This window comes from Phymastichus coffea, unplaced genomic scaffold, assembly GCF_024137745.1.
Source record: "Phymastichus coffea isolate CEN01 unplaced genomic scaffold, Cenicafe_Pcof_1.1 PCOF00020, whole genome shotgun sequence".
Taxonomy (NCBI): domain Eukaryota; kingdom Metazoa; phylum Arthropoda; class Insecta; order Hymenoptera; family Eulophidae; genus Phymastichus; species Phymastichus coffea.
Genome location: NW_026706831.1, coordinates 760443 through 778180, shown reverse-complemented (window position 1 = coordinate 778180; position 17738 = coordinate 760443). Strand labels below are relative to the sequence as shown.

The 17738-nt window shown below is 34.8% G+C and overlaps 1 protein-coding gene across 1 annotated transcript in view; it reads right to left on the bottom strand.

The window, feature by feature from the left end:
- Positions 1-17738, bottom strand: part of LOC131675361 (uncharacterized) — a 116735-nt gene that overhangs the window by 43704 nt on the left and 55293 nt on the right. The window contains exons 3-4 of the mRNA XM_058954319.1: positions 5843-5978; positions 5090-5223 (exon numbers count right to left, since the gene is read on the bottom strand). Of these exons, the coding sequence (XP_058810302.1) occupies positions 5090-5223; positions 5843-5978 (270 nt within the window). The remainder of the gene's footprint in view (positions 1-5089; positions 5224-5842; positions 5979-17738) is intronic.

Genomic DNA, 17738 nt, shown 5'->3' with positions numbered 1-17738 from the left:
TAGCGCAGATTTATTAAGAAAAGGTAAACTTTCATCAATGACCATTGGTTTGGTAATTTAAACAATAATACCGTTGAAATAAATACTCGATTTAAAGTTTTGAAAGAAAAGGAAGGAAACGACAAACAGGAAAGGTAACCACATAATCCACAACTTTGGTGGTAACCTTTGAATTACCAAAATCACCACCGCTATTTGTAACTAGAGCATCAAATATTAATCTATTAAAATATCTTATTCGACAAGTTAATAAAAACAAATATACCTTTAAAATACAAAAAAAATAATAAAATCAAAATACAAATATAAAACCTAGAACTTTTTAACCCAACAATGAACGAATTAGGAAAAAACTGACTTTTAAATATTAAGAAAAAAAAGAAAATGGTAAAAAACATGCATTAATCCGTCAATGCTGATGAATCAAAAACGAAGTATATACATAACATTATTAGAATTTCCAATATTAAAAACAGATTAACTGAATAACTGTCACCAATATTATTCGTAGAATTAAAAACAAACAAAAACAACAAGAAAATTTACGAAATTAAAACAACCTATTATTAGTTTCGAGCCAACATACATCGTACAAAAAAATATTTCTCAGTGCGTTACCTACACGAATAGAGTCATACAAAAAACTACTGTCATAAAACTTCTGTATCTGTAAAATGCGCAAAAAATCATTTTACATCAAACTCAAATTCACTAAAATATAAAAGAAATCAAATATACATTATATGTAGTGGCGAAAATCATGTATAAAGGATGATTACTAGAAAAATTCTCTAGCAACAATTATTTCTAGTACTAAGAACAAAACTAATAATAATTTTAAAAAAATACTGTTAAACCAAACATTACATACGCACAAGTAGTGAACGACAATACAGTAGAAGAACCCTAACAAACACAAACCTAATCGACCATAGAAGACAATAACAGTAAGAGTCATTTAAAAAACTTGTTGACTCAGCTGATGAAAAAAATGAAAACAATGTTTAATCTACTTATTACGCTTATAAATAAGATAAACCTGAAATAAAAATTGCAATTTAGAATACTAACGGATTAGCGCAAAGGAGTTTCTTGTAGAAAATAATATTAACTCAATGCTAATATCTGAAGCACATTTCACACATAAAAAATGTTTGAAAATTCTACAACACTATAATACAAATCATCCTGATGGCAAAGCACACGGAGAAACGGCAAAAATAATCAAAAGCTACATCGAACATTACGAAATTTAAGCACATAAATATGATTATCTGCCAACTACAAATGTTATAATTGAAGATAAAAATTGCTTAATTATATTATTCACCATATTGTGGCCTTCGAAGTGCATTATTACGAAAAAAACAATATAGAAAATACTTCAATAGTCTGGAAAAGCGTTTCTTGACGGAAGACTATTACAATACAAAATAACCTCAATGAGTATCAAGATCAATAATTCCAAATTTAAAGGACAAATCTTTACACAGTGACGCAAGCTAAAAGGCTGATACCAATATCAACAGGCGAATCCGATATAAATAAGCTACCTGATTTAATAAACTTTGAAATTATTGAAGAGTTATGTTCTAAGCATCTAACAGCCAAACTATGTCTCGATTTAACATCATACTATTCCCAAAACATAATAAATTTTAATTCAATAATTAAAACCAACACAAAGAATAGTTTCCTGTATAATAAAACAACTAACCTACAATATGCCACTTAATTCAACAAGATGCAGATAATGCTATAGTCAATTTAAACGATAACGTTCATTTAAACAATAACAAAAACAAAAAGACGAATAAATTTATTTCCAAAACATTCTTACAATCAGAAAAATTAAAAGGAAAAAGAAAAGTATGACAACAAAATGGATTACAAGATTACAATGAAATAAAACAAAGTATTAGAGGTCAATAAAAGAACTTAAGAAAATTATTTATAAAGAAAAAAACGAGAAAATAAAGAATTACCTAGATAATTTAATTGTTTTCGAGGAATCTGATTATTCACTCTATAAAACAACTAATAAAATTAATCAACCAAGTTTTCTCCTCATATTTAAAAAAATGACGTTGATATGAACAAACGCTGATAAAATTATCACTTTTTCCAACCACCTTGAAAACGTAATTAATCCTCCACAAAATCAAATATTGACATTATTGAAAGACTTCAAAATAAAGCTTTAAGATCCACCACAAATACACCATAGTTTGTTAAAAAAAGACAATTAGGAACGATCTCAACATTCCTACCGTAGAAGAGAAAATATAAAATAAAACACCTATTATATATAGTTAAAGTAAATTCTGTAAAATAAACACTTTAATACAGATCAATGGTGAAGTAACTTCATGTAATATTCTAAATTAAATTGTTATTTTTATAATTATATCATTTACCTATTATTGTCGGACAGATTGTGAATGTAGTTGGAAACAAAAAAGAAATCTAACGATAATTTCAGCTTAATATGACAAGCAATCGTATCCCATAGTTAAGAGGAAGAAAAAAGGAAAACATACACGACTCGTAATTTTCAACGCCTGCCAACTTACCAATGCATTTGTGCTTTAGCCGCTTAGTAAGTCTATTGAAATGCAGGCGTGTTACCAACCAAACTGCCACTTTTCCAGACAAATTCGAAGCCCGACATAAACAGTCAGCCAGAATGCCTAATAACTTTATCAAGGGTTGGTGCCGGAGCACTGACAGTTCCCTAGGCCTGTATAAGATGCTTAAAGAGTCAATATTTTCTCGTCTTCAGCTTCTCTTTACCTTACAACTCCCAGACTACCTTGCCACCCTCCTCTCGTTCACTACTGCTACTGCTTCAGACTTTGTTGAAACGTTGACTTGCTTCAATTGTCACTTGTTGGCAACCTTTTCGCCGTCTCTTTACCTTGAGCATTGCTTTATTTAGAAACACTTTACCTCTTACTTACCTCGCCTTGCCATTTTTACCTCTCACATTTCATTTTTCCGCGCTCTCTCTCTCTCTCTCTCACTACTTCTAATTTAATTTTTCTGTGACTATATGATTCACAAGAACACTCGACTGTAATGGATCGATTATTTGATATCAGACAGTTGACCACAACGATTTATGTTTGACTAAAGCAACTATTGCCACAGCAAAGGCTCGACTTCCTCTTGCTCCACGCTTACCCACTACTCATCCACTACTCACTCCTCACTTTTCATCCAAGTCCAAGGCTAACTCCCTGAAACCTGAGTTACACGGTCTATTGGTATTTGTCACTACAATGCTCCAACTGTTCTTTGTTAGTTTTAACAATCAATTTTTCCATTTATTTAAAGAATGAGATGCAATTTATTTTCCTAATTACTTGCGAAATTTTGCTCAAAAGTAACGATAAATATCCATCGTAAGAAATTTAACGAAAATCAGCGAACCGCGAGAAGTGTAAACATTGCGAGGATAAACGAACGAATCCGAAGATTGTTCTTTAAGCAAAGTTAGCGAAAGTACACATTCATTTACCTAATGTAAAATTCTAATTGTAGAGGAAAATGAGATTGGATCTATGGACCAGTGGTGGTGGTCGGTTGGTCGGTCCATTCAGTGATGAAGAGCGTAAGCAGTCTCCTTTAACACAAATTCCAATCTCCCAAAACTATTTCTCTGGATTCAGCAGTGCGCAGTGTCCCTTTCGTTTCTTCCAAGCGGAAAAATAAAGAAAAGCCTGACGAACGTAATGACATCCTGCAGGAAATGGGTCTCGATAGTCCGAGTGCAGATTGCTTTCGTTCTCCTCGCTGCTCGCGCGACCAGACGTTTGATCGCGATTCGAATTTCCCTCTACTTCCATACTTCGGTGCACTCTTGCGCAATCTCACTACGTATAAAACGTCAAAACAAAATCAATCGAAATTCTTCCATGCCAAATCCAATGAATGAAAACTTAGTTTTCAAGTCTTTTTCACCATGATGGGAACGTTCATTTTTTTAGAAACATAAAAACGAATTAATGTTGCATCTTTTCTGTTCAGAGTCAGTTGAGGAGACTAATGCAATTGGTACTTTATCTGACTTATCAACGTACACTTTCTATTGTTGCAATTGAATATTCGGGATTTGTATCGCTGCAAATACAACGAAAAAGAATCTTGTAAAATATATTTTATACATTTGGCCGTTCATTAAATGTTAGCAGTTGCTTCGGCGATGTCTTATAGTATCATAGTATCACATACTAATCGTATACTTTATTGTACAATTTGTATACGATTTGTGTTTGACGATATAACGTTGATTGAACATTGTCTACGAGAGAATACCGCGGTGCTGTCGGCAATAAAGAAGAAAAGATATAAAAGAAACAAAAGTCGCAGAAAAGTAAGCCAGACAGAAAATGCGATGGATGAACGAGTTAAAAAAGAAACGTAACGGGAAGGTTTGGAAGGAACTAATCGGGCTAGTACATGAGGGATTCGCCGACTAGGGCATTTGGCAACGGGATTCAAGGGTTAAAATGTATGATCGGAAGCAAAGTAACGTCAAATAAACGATGCTAATGGAAAAGCGGCAAATATATAAGCAGCAACGCGAGGTAGAAAAGAGCTAAGTGTCGAATAAGTAAGAAAGGCGACAAAACAAAATAGAGCTGCGCGGATGACACCTCGTGTCAGCTATGGCTTGGCATCCATCGCGCGGATATAGCTAGATCCTGGTGGCTTCAGCGCTGCAGTGCGGCAAGCCCGAAAGCTTAATCGACCGGATGAGAAGACGAAAGGGAGAAGAAGCAGAATCACTATATATTGATAGTCGTAGAGCGAAAAAAAGCCGAGGAGAAAACGAGTTACGACAAATATACAGCGCATGAATAAAGCTCGCTGAGACAGCTTTTTGGAATCAGCGATGCTTTGTCAATAAATGACAAGCTTGCATGTGAAAACGAAAAGGAGTGCTGCAGGATGGCGAAAACAAAGTAGGTAAAGAAAGGGGCGACAGGGTAAAACTTTGCAGCAAGTTTAATCGCCCAGTAGGGTCACGTAGCCTTTCACAGGGGACTGGCCAGCCTGGAGAGTTAGATGAAGAGATGATACTTACGGGTGCTCCGTTGAGGGTCCACGTAATGTTGGGGGCGGGGCGAGAGGCGCCCGACGTGCAATTCGCCCGAAGTCTTTCACCTTCTTGCAAGTGTTGTCTGTCGACTGCGATTGTCGGCTCCTTTTTCGGCACATCTGTGAACATCGTAACAATTACATTAACAGATACTCTCTAATAAACCGTACAGCCAACAGAACCAATCAACCAATGACGCAGCTCTCTCCATCATTTCCAAATGCTAGCCACTTACCAAAAGTTTGAACGGTAGCTAGATAACTTAGGTGCAAACTAATCTATGTCCGCCGAACTTTTTTTCCGACTCTTTCGAGATTCATCAAGTAAATCCCCATCCCAAACTAGTGGATTGCTAAAACGCTAGACCGTATTCGCGTAGCTAAGTACTTGGTCGGTTGGTTCAGAGCTTTCGATTACTCGATTTCAAGACAATCAAAAGCTTATAACTAATTGCTGCAAGCTTCAATGTCGAGTACTCATTTCGAGTAAAGCTTCTGCAGTTTTTTTTCCGTTGGAAAGGCTAGAAAGATGTAGACCGCAGCAAAGCTACGTGAGAAAATATAGAACAAGCGGTGGAACAATCGATAATGCAAGTTTGCAGGAAAAGTGTTTTGAGACAAGCAGAGTATAGGGTAAAGGATGAAGGAGGAGTACGGGAACGCTGTAGCGCAAAATATAGACGTGGCCGCGCCAAGCTTAATATTCATCGTATGGAGAAATTCTGAGGTCCAGTCTTACCCACAACGAGGATTTCAGCTTCCTGGACCCTGGTGTCGTAATTCGGCGCCTCCTCCGTTACCTCGCATCTATACTTGCCCGAGTGACTCCTTAACACGTTCACTAATGTCACGTCCTGCATGTTCGAACTCGAGACCTGTGGATAACCAATCTAATGTATCCTTGATATTCTATTATTTCATTTTCTTTCTGCCCTCTCCTATCCCTTTCTACTTTTACATTCGCATGCTGCTATCGTCTACACATTACTTTTTGGTTCATCTTCCTATTAAACGTCATCATATCTTCATTTTCTCTCCTATCATACACGAATATTTAATGTCTTTCTAATAAACCGGTGCATTGAATATCAGATAGCCATTGATTATTACAACTACGTGTAGAAAAAAAAACACGAGAGAGAATTACCTCCAAACTAACCAAATACGTATATTACTCCAACCTTAAAAAATAATTTTATAAAAGCTTACCGATGAATTATCGAGCTATTGATAATGATTCCATCTAAATAATTGCAGATATCGATATCTCACTACATGAAGAATTGCAGAACGTTGAAAAAAAGCTTACGTGATATATATGATTTTAACATATAAAATAATAATACACAAGTCATACAAAGTATTTTTACTGGAAACAAGAAATTTTCGAATTACTAGTGCTCCACAATAAAATTAATAATATTATCTACATCCACATAACGCAATAAAATATCTGCATTTATTTACATTGAATCTTTATCAATGATAAGTATTTCATTAGTAAACTTTTATAAAGTTATTTTTCAAGGTTGGAGTAATGTACGTGTTTGGTTATAATGGGCGCTAATATTTTGTTTTTGATGTAAACATAAACAAAAATGACAGCGCGAAAAGATCATTGATATTTTAATTTATTAGAGAAAAACGGCTGTTTGGAGCGCTCCGAGATTGATTCATAACATTCTAGGTACAGCCTTTCATCTATAAAAAAAGTTTCATGATTTTATTATATGCCGCTTAGCCAAATCATGGGAGAAATGTGGCGACAGAGTTTCTTCATTTACTATATATATTTTAGTGTGCTAAGATGTTGGTGGAGGGACCTTAACAAATGTCATTTGATAAGTTGTCGTGACGTGTTGTAATCCTCCATTCATAAAATTGTTGAAAAATCACATGTGGAAAATTTTACGAAAACAAAAATATAGTCAGTTTCTAAATATTTGTAAATGAGATTTCTATTATTGCTATAACGCTTAATAAATTTTTGACGATTACAAATTTGAGAAATAATTCCAACTATAATCTGTGCTAAATCGAATGATAATAAGTGAACGAGATTGTTTACTCAAGTCACATTTCAAAGCTGCTGCGCCTTCTTCGCTATCTCTACGTCTTTTATCCCCCTCACCAGTGCTTGTCCCTTCTGCTATATGCGTTATCCGTTTGGCGTCAGTCGTATACACACACACACACACATACACACACACATGGGTAGCACAGCACGTGTAGCGCTTTTCTTGGAGCGTCGATCGAAGGCATTTGTATGCATCGCGTGACCTCTCCTTCTCTTGGACAAACTCGTCGGCGACGATTTGCTTCCGTAAGATCCGCAAGATTCGCAACCCTAAAAACGATCTTTTTCTTCTTTTCCTTTCTCCATTTCTTTCATTTGCCTTTCTGTTTTCTTTCGTCTTTTCCCATTCATTCTCAGTTTCATCTCTCACTCCCATTCAATTTCTCACCCTTATTTATCTTACAACTCTACAATAAATTACTCTCTTACAAATGTGTTTAGTACTAAGAAAATAATTTAATTCTACAGTACGAGCTTCATCTAATGATGAGTTTTTCGAAAAGACGTTTTACGTTAAATAAACTTAGTTCTATTCGAATATATGTTATTCACTGACATTAAGAAAAGTTTATGCTACTTGAATGATGTCGATTCTTCCAAAGCCTTTTTATTATTCACGCTCGTTTTTTCAATCGCCTCCAGTTCGAACTGTTAGTTCTCGTTTGGTGGCAGATTGAGATATTTTATTCGCGACGAGACATACGGGAGCGGACGAGAAGAAAAAGTGCATGAAACTAAAAAGTGATACAGTGTAATGGTCGTACTATGAAAAAGCTGTTTAAATGAAATCTATAAAGCAGCTGAACAATTGTTTTGATAATTTTTATCGAAGTTTAAGTCGATAATGCGCTTAGTCTGTCAGGCAAAAGCTTTATCCCTGTATGTTACGTCGTAAATCTTGCGCGACACGGCTCGTTAGCATGAGAAATGCTCCGCGATCGTCTATATACGCAAAGTTGTGAAATAGTCTCTAAACGCTTCATGCCAAAATTGAAAGATTTATGGAAATCCTAGAACTTATATATCCGTAATTAATTGGCCGAGCAATGAGAGCATAGCCCGAATGAAGCTTCTATTTTGGAATTTAATCTTTGTGGGAAAATTGTCTACATCATGAAACTGAAGCGTCGATCGTTTTCATAAGTGAAAAGACGAAAGTCGAGCGCGCGAGATAGGAAAAATGCAAAGTATCTTAGGTATATAATTTGAATAATTGAATGTTGATTTATGCGTTATTGACCCATTGAGCTAGGCTCATGCGTAAAACATGAGAGTATGTTATTCACCGGCAAAGCTGGTGAATAACGTAGGGGGTAAATAAAAATATTTTCAATTGCTTCTTTTCTCGTTGTATAGAGCAGGTACTCTTTTGCCAGATCAAACTAGTGAAAGATATTCCAAAAAGGAAGGATTGGAAGTATAGGAAAGAAAGAGAGAGAGAGAGAGAGGGAGAGAGAGAGAGAGAGAGAGAGAGAGAGAGAGAAGGAAACTTAGCGGCCTGTAGCCGATAAGAGACTACTGGAACGTACGCCTTCTTATTTTTCTATCGAACCCTCGGGATTTGCGCTGCTGCCGTCTAGCAGCTCTATCCCAAACTTTTTGAGCTTGTACTGCCGCAAAAGAGCATACGCTGCTACTTATGTTCTATCATTACGACTGCTCTACTATCTATACATGTAAGTTCTCTACTTTGCCAAATGATGAGAAGTACATTTTTGAGTTTGAGAAGCAATGCTCGAATGACGTGGTTGTCTGCCGGTGGTAAAACATGGAAATAGGAGATGTCTGGTGTGCAGGAAAAAACACTTCTGGAAAGCCATTAGCGAACAAGTTTGGGCTTTAAAATTTTGAGGCGAAACTTAGGCAATGGGGCGTGAATGTGTGACATAACGATAACAATGAAGAACATCATATCGGGTTTCATCTAGTTAATCAGTGCTGGCGTTTTCGTGATATAGCATGGCCATGTGTAGAGAACAAGTCGAGTGGAATAGAGAGGGGCGGGTCTTTAGCCATGGAACTTGCGTGACGAGAAAAAGCTTCATCGCGTGCCGATAGTAAAACTTTCGATCAGGCTGGCCACTGAGGCTCTCAAAGCTGTGTGCGCTGCGACTACGATAACCGCCTGTGCGTCGCATTCGGTCGTCACACCGAGCGCCTTTATCGACGTTTACGAGCATCGTAATGTTGCTCCTACCTATTTATTTTCGCAACTGGCCAGCCACTCTGATATCGTGCGGCAGCAGCGCCAGACGGCGAGTGACAACTAGCTGGCGCAAAAAGCCATCAAATAGCGAGAACTTGAATTTCGCCGACCTGCCAGCTTGCTCTTTCAGGCAAATCTAGAAGAATCGAAGAAAAGGAGATGGCAGTAAAATTTATATAAGTAGTAAGCGTGCCAATGAGCCTGGAAATGTCGGTATTGCTTGGGGAAAATGCCTGCGCCAAGTTTTTGTTGCGACAATCGAGAAATGAAAAACTCGAGCAGAGTCTCTTATTAACCGGAGTTCCTCAGTAGCCTAAATGCATGGGTGCTACTCTCGGTCGGTTAGCGTGTGCAAATGTGGCTGCCGTGAATGCTGTGGACTGGAGGAATAAGCTGCTGCTGCTCGGATGAACGCTACAACGCTATGGAGCTCTTGTCTTATGCCTATGATAAGAAGAGGCAGTAACAGCCGTAGAAGTACGTCAATACTGGCGGGTCGCGCAAATATCAGCAGCAGCAAGGCTTTATCGAAGAGTGCTAATTTTCACCGAGAACATATCGTATTTTCGCATTTCATCAGCTATAGGCACGTCCACACTCCCATTGCCTATCTCTCTGCCCGTCTAGCCAGCTTTATATATGAGCGTAAGTCACATCCTCACACTCCTCAGATTGACTATTCAAAACAAATTCCACTCACTCCTAGCTCCCTATTCCGTATCACTGCCACTCTATGTATCTATCCCTTTTGATATCATACGTCATCTCGTCTCTGTTCCCCTCTTACATGTATACAACCAACATTAGCCTTCTTTTAGTCAATATTGTGTATTATATGAAAGTCTAAATTATTTATGCATTTTTTAAGCTTATAATACAGTAAAAAAACTATCCCCGAGGATAAAAGTTGAGTAAGAGTCAGGTACAGCTAAATGATGATTCTAAGATCGTCCAAAAGTCAATCATTTTATTATCTCAGTTTTATAGATTACTTTGTGATATTACCATAAGCGAAATGAAAATATAGTCTTACTACCAATTATCCAAAATTAGTTTTAGTTCGATTACTGCCATTTTGCAAAAGTTTTTCAAGATATAATATTTTTAATGTGATCTGTCAGTATTTCACGTTGGTGCAGATATTTGTCCTAGACATTTGTATAATATATTCGAGATGACGTACAAACCATATGTCGGTGATATCGGATAACGTAAACTTACAAATACGTGCCTGATTGTAAGAGGAAACTGATCAGCTATTTTTTTCATACGCGTACATCTATACAGCGATTGATATGACATTTTCAAAAAAACATCAGTTCTAACACACGACAGTTGAAAATTGAATCACTACTCAGTTATCAATACGCAGATACTTTAAGGAATTTCAAAGGCACGGCCATTAAAGCTTATTCATTATTGATTTCGTACATATAAAATAATCGAGAGAAAAGTGAATATTTTATTACATAAAATGCTTGCAAGAAGCAGTTTTAAAACTATAGTTTTTACAGAACGACTTTGACACTTTTGAAACGGCACCGATTCTGATGTATAACGTTACTGAAAAAGACTGGAGATTGCGCTCGCATTATTATTAATTGTTGTTTATTTTATAACTAATTTATATGTAAGTATTTTCTTAACATTTCAAATTAAAAATAATGGTTTGTTGATAAGGCTTCTTATTTTGATAATATAAGAGCTTATTATAAATTAATGATAAACAATTACTAACAGCTAGATCATACGTGTGAACAAATAATTGATTTTTATATATCAAAATGCGCGTTCCTACGATATTTCTAAGTTAAGCTTGCCCGCACAATGACTAATTTTTTTTCAAGAAAGTTACATATCAGAATTTTTCTTGTTTCGCGAGTACTAAAATCGTCTTATAAAACACCTAATAGAGGATATTGAGCGTTTTTTTAACAAAATAATCCCAAAAGTTAAAAGCGAATTCTTCAAGTATCAGTAGAAATTGAATCTGCGAAATGTTTCAATTTGGTTTTTATAGCAATGAATATGTTATACTATTAGCAAAAATCAAACGTAATTTTACTACACTATCAAAGCATCATTATCATCATTTATTAATGAAATAAATAATATTTCTAATTGCAAACTGGAAAATCAATTTGTAATATAATCTAGACTTTGTAAAACAATACTCTCTGAAGTAGAACTGCTCTCTTATAGGAACTGTACCGAAAGGAATGGGTTGTTGCCTTAAATAACCGTGAATGTTAACTTACAGAGATTTTATACATATGATCTTTAATTTTAGTATACTAGGGTGAACTGCCATAGGGTATCAAATGGAAGGGATTATATCAGTTTTACGTGAAAAAAAAATAATTAGGTGATTAATTTTTATCAAAAACAATTATGACATATCTTCCTATCAATGATGTACATATAAATACTACAAATTATACGATATAAGTCATATAATACACTTAAACATTAAATATTTAATATATTTAATTATATTTTGTTCTTCATTAAAATCTCCCAGATTTTCAGGAAAGAAGTCAATGTGCGAGTGTAATAAGTGCAGTTTGAGATTCATCAGACAACCTAAGTCTGTAATTTTTCAATAACCCTTAAACCAAATCCTGGTAATTTTCATCCTTTTTGTTTCCTAGAAATTTTTGACACACATCTTTGAAACTCAACCAAGCAGCCTTCTCTTTGTCACGAAGTTTTCATCCTGGATAAGAGTTCAATTTTGAAGACCATCAAAAATACCTTCTTTCAAACTCGCATCACTAATCACTAGTAATTTTTCACTTAAGTATCGAAAACAATCGCCCTTTTTATCTAGAGCTTTAACTAATTGTTTTATGAGGCCAAGTTTGATGTGAAGTGTCGGAAGTAGATATTTCGATGGACCGATTAATGGTGCGTGTTTGATATTCTTCGATCCTAGATTAAACTCGGTTCTTGGCCAGGCTTTCTTAACGTAATAATTAGTTCGGTCTCTGCTATTCCACAAACATAAGAAGCAGGGATTTTTTGTATAACCTGATTGTTGGTCTAGAACAATTAAGGTTGCGATTTTGAGATCACTGATTCCACTGATTCACAGTTTTCACTGATGATTCAAGTAGTTTATTTTATTTTCAAAACTATTTTGAGGTTTTCATAAGTTTCTTTCAGCTTTATAGAATGATCTATAGGAATTAGTGTGAAATTATTTCCGTATGAAACAATACACCCTTGAGACTTCTTTTTGATGAGTCGATGAAGAGTCTCCACTCTTCGTCTTTATAAATATCTGGTTTTAATTCATCAATCAATCCTTTCACATCTGAACAGTACACAATAAATTCTCTTCGTCTCTTGTGAAAAATTCTGAAAGTCTTTCTCTCTGTTCCTATAAATATAAGCTTTGGTTTTCTTAGCCAGTAAATTTTTCTTCTTTAGTGCTATTGCCAGATATTCTGCTCCATCTTTTGCTAATCTCAAGTCCCGTATTAAATTATTTAACTCCGTTTGATTGAAAGTTTGAGGAACATTACTTGATTCACCCGTTGGTAGGTATTCATCTTCCACGTCGATATGAGTTTCGTCTTCTTCCTCGGTCGATTCGACAATATCCATCTCTTCATTCTCGCAGCAGTCCACAAAACATTGACACTCGTGTGCCTATAACTAAGGCACCTCCTCGCGGTAACGGTGATAACAGGTTCATCTGGCAAAGTCCTTGGGTAAGTGGCTCACACGCCGTCATGGTAGGCACACGCAAGTATTTTATGATTCAGGGACTGGCAATTCCAGTATCGGCGTCTGGTCAGGGTTAAAAAAAAGGGTCACGCAGGCGTCGTGATCAAGCGACCGCAGCTCTACATTGGTCGGTAACTTGGCCTCTGTACAGTGTAATGATACAAGAATGAACTCACACAAGTGTAATGAGAGTCCTGATAACTTTTGTTATGTTTGTGGTAAGTATGAAGTATCCAAGTATAAAAAATTTTTCACAGGAACAGTGAGAAGTCTGTACCAGGACTGCTTCCAGAATGAAACACTCCGCCATGACGTAGGTTGGGTGCCAAATATAATTATGGATCTAGGTGAAAAAATTGTATAGCTTACTCTTAGAATGAAAAATGTCGATTTTCTGCATTTTTCAATGATTTTGAGCTATTTTTCGACTTTTTCAAGAAACTGGGGGGTGGCCGATCAATTCTAATGGCAGATTCGGATTCAGCGTGTCATGATATCAAGCTTTCCGTAGAATATCACCGTACCAACAGATATATTATTTTAATTTAACTGTTTTTAAACTGTTTCATCAATTGTTCATCTGTAACTATTTGAAGAATTTGCTTACATTTATAAATTAAATCCCAAAAATTATTTAAAATAAATTAACGGTACCGAATGCACCGACATAAATTCACAGAACATCGTATGAAATATCATTTACCATTCTTTTCAATATTGATCCAAAGCTAAACTTTACAATAAAGATATTCAATAAATTTATGTCCAATAAATAAATGTAACTGAAGTGCATTAAGATTACTTTATCGTTTTTTTTTAAAGTTGAGCCATTGAGAGGATGTAGGATTTATTAACATTTCAATGCCTACAAATTATTATACTTATTTGTATTGATAGATATAAAATACCTCGATCTATTATTATTACAGATTTACTCATAAATAAGATCCACATGACTACATTCAAAAATCAGATCACGAATAAAATTACCTCACTCCGCATCACTTTTTCATACAGGAAAATAAAAATATATAGGATTAGATACACTTTGCGCGTTCTTATCTTATTATTGATTTGTTATCGTTGTATTAATTAATATATGTAACATAAATTATTTTTTTCAAAGGTATAAGTTTTTTCAATTTTTTTATAAAGCACATATCACAGTGGAAAAATGTGTATTGATGCTGAAACACGTTTTCAAATTCATGTTTTATTATATCAAAAACTGCAATAAATATAATCTTATACTATTTTTTTCTCAACAGATTAAATTATTATTAAACTTTTATTCGACTTTTTGAATAAAGATTGCGATATTACAGCCTTCAATTTATGCATTAAAAAATCAGATTATCGATTATTAGTAGAAAATATTTAGAACAATTTTAACCTACATCATTTGAACGAAATTATTTATTCGTTGTTAGTTTCATAAAATGAGTATAAAAATAATAATACTGCAGTCCTCTTTTTTACTTTCATTATCTTTAAAATTAACCGTAGGATGAATTACGAAAAATTATGATAAATTAAATTTTTATTACTAAAATTTCAACTGGAAACCACACGTCTACACTTATTCGCCGCCGTATAATAGTATATCACGTGTCTATATCTCAGCCAATCAGATCACGAACAAAATGCTTCAACATGGCATCCATCACTTTTTTATAAGGGGATATATAAGGGAAAACATTGAATTACATTATGACTTCGAATGATAAATGAAAAATTATATTTTTATATTTAATTTCTTGCTAAAAAAATTGAATTAGATTAGAAATAAAAAATCAATTTGAATTCTCGCGCTTTTTTTTCATATGGGCCAATCAGGTTACGAATAAATATACTTCAATATGGTTTCCATCACTTTTTTATAATAGGACTAGAGTAGTATAGGCTATAAGGGTTCTAAGCCACTTTTACCATGTGAGTATTCATTCCTTCCTTACCAGCAGTCGGTAACATGATTAATCCTGCCTTACCGGCCACTGAAATGTTTTATCGGCCGATTTTGTATCGACGGTTTGCATTGTAGCCGACCGAGCATGTGCACGTGCACGTGCACGTGCATGTGCATGTGCATGTGCATGTGCATGTGTATGCTCGGTCGGTAGTTATCGACGTGGGTGATGCAGGCCCCATGCCCCCCCGGCCCTATAGCCCTCTCCCTCCCCCCGATGATCGATCGATGATGCGTCAGATTGATGAAAGAAAAAAAAAAGATATATGTGATTAAGTGTGTTTTGGGTGGTGTAATATTATCGACGGTGGCGTACAGGCATGACGCGCCCAGTCGGTATATCTCATGGAATGAGGTGGGGGATAAGGTTTATCATTATTATTAAAAATATTGAATACCTTTAAAATTTTTAAAACACATTTATTTGATAAAAAAGTATACATGTTTATTATATTATAATACTTATACAAGTTTCGTAATGTTACCACTTATTGAATTATACTTAACTATACGATCGTGTAAAATTAAACAATATGCAGCTGTTTCCGCAGGTATATCATTTTTTGTTTCAAACTCTAGACGTACATCTACAGCAGCTTGTTTCAATGATTCATTTTGCTTAGAACAATCTATTACTATTAGAGGTGCATGCGTAATAAATTGTTTTCTATTCAAAAGTGGATTGTACATACAGTCTCTGTTGTAATAATTCATTTGAAAATTAGCATACATGTTATATAGCATAGAATATTGATTATTACTTATATCAAGATTTAAATTTCCATACGGATATTGCTGAGAATTGAGAAAAAGTTTAACATTGGTTACACTGCAATGATCAAATCTGCTGGGATTTTTAGTTTGATCAGACTTGCGTTTTGTTTGAAAACCTAATATAATATATCTTGGTTTTTCTAATTGATTGGATGTTTTTACTGTCCAAAGATGTTTTGACGTTTGTGGTAATGCTGGATACTCATAAAGTTTCCACGATCGAAAACTCATAGAAATAGGAATATCCTTTTGAATGAAATTGAATAACTGTATTTTACACTTATCTGAGGTAATTACATAAGGCATCAACCATTCGATTCGTATGAGTTCTATTTTAAAAGGTTCATATTGCTCAGTATCATCAATTCTCACCAAGTTTTGTATGACTGCGTTTAAATTATCTCTTGATCGGGTAAGAATAAGTTCATGCTTTACATTCACAACAATTTTGTGATAATCTTCAGCGAATCCTAAAATCATGGAAAGTGGTATCGACACATCAAAGTAACCATTGTTGTCAATTATTGTCTTAGTTTCTTCAATATCAAGCCATCCGGCATTTTCGAGGAATGCACTTTGATTTTGATTCAATGAAATCAAACCTTTCATAGTACTTGTCAATCCAACATTTTTACATCTGTCTATCTCAATGGCATTAATTTCATAGCAGATATCTTCGAATAGATGGCATATAGCATTATTTACGAACTTTGTCTCAGTAACAGCATTACCATCACTTCTTCTTATTTTTCCTACAATGTGTAGAGAACTTTTCGATGGTAAGAGACATAGTCTTGATGTTGTATTAATATACGAATTTCATCGCTATTGTTAAATGCTTGTGAATTGTAAGGTTGATGTGCATGAACTTCATAATGAGCTATAGATTCATCAAAGATGATAGGTGCTTGCACACTAAGTATTTCTTCCATCTTTGAAATGACAACAGCATACAAATATACACGTTAATTTTTTAAACTGTTGACGTTTCTTTTTCTTCTTTTTGTTGTGACGTCTCGAACAATCTTCAGCCCGAGACTTTTCAGGAACTGAATGTTTCGACGTGTTAGACCTCTGACTATCCGTCGATGACTGACTTTTTGAGCGCATAGCGGTGTTGTTATATAGCCACTCCCTACTTTAGCATTATAAACTATTCCCATTATACTCTCTTTATATGTAAACGAATCGTGATTACTTCTCCACGAAAGTTTATTAAATTACCGTCTTGGTCAATTAGTCGTAGCTGTAAATGATCAATAACTCTGACAGTTAGAGGTAAATATATAATCTGTTTAGGAACTTCAATGATCTTATATCCTGGTGGTACAGCTGGAAAGAATTCATGAATGATATGACCTCTATTTTGATTAATATAAGCTCCAGATGTTATATTACATTCAACGCGTAGAGCGTTTACTTTGAGAATGGTTACAGACATGTCGGAGACATTATTTATATTGGTTGGCAACAATCGTTTAGTGAAACCTAATAAACGTCCTATAGAGTTAGTTGGTCGAAAATCGACAAATTCATTGCAAATTATTTCACTGCATAAAGTATTGTTATTAGGTTTTATTTCAATTTTTATATCTGTTGACTTTAACTTTTCTTTCAAATATCGATCTATGTCACCAATTTCATAACTACCTGTAGGTAGTTCAATTTCAATATCACCAACTTTGAATTTATTGTGTCCGACGTCAATATTTGGTATCGAATTAAATGTAAGTAATTCTACCAAACCAAGAGTATAAGTTTTATCTTTATCCAGTTCTATAGGTGGAAAATAGTATGTTTCTAATACAGATGATATACCAGACAAACTGAGGGTCAATGATTCAACCATGTCGAGTGATTGTACACAACTGAATTCTTTA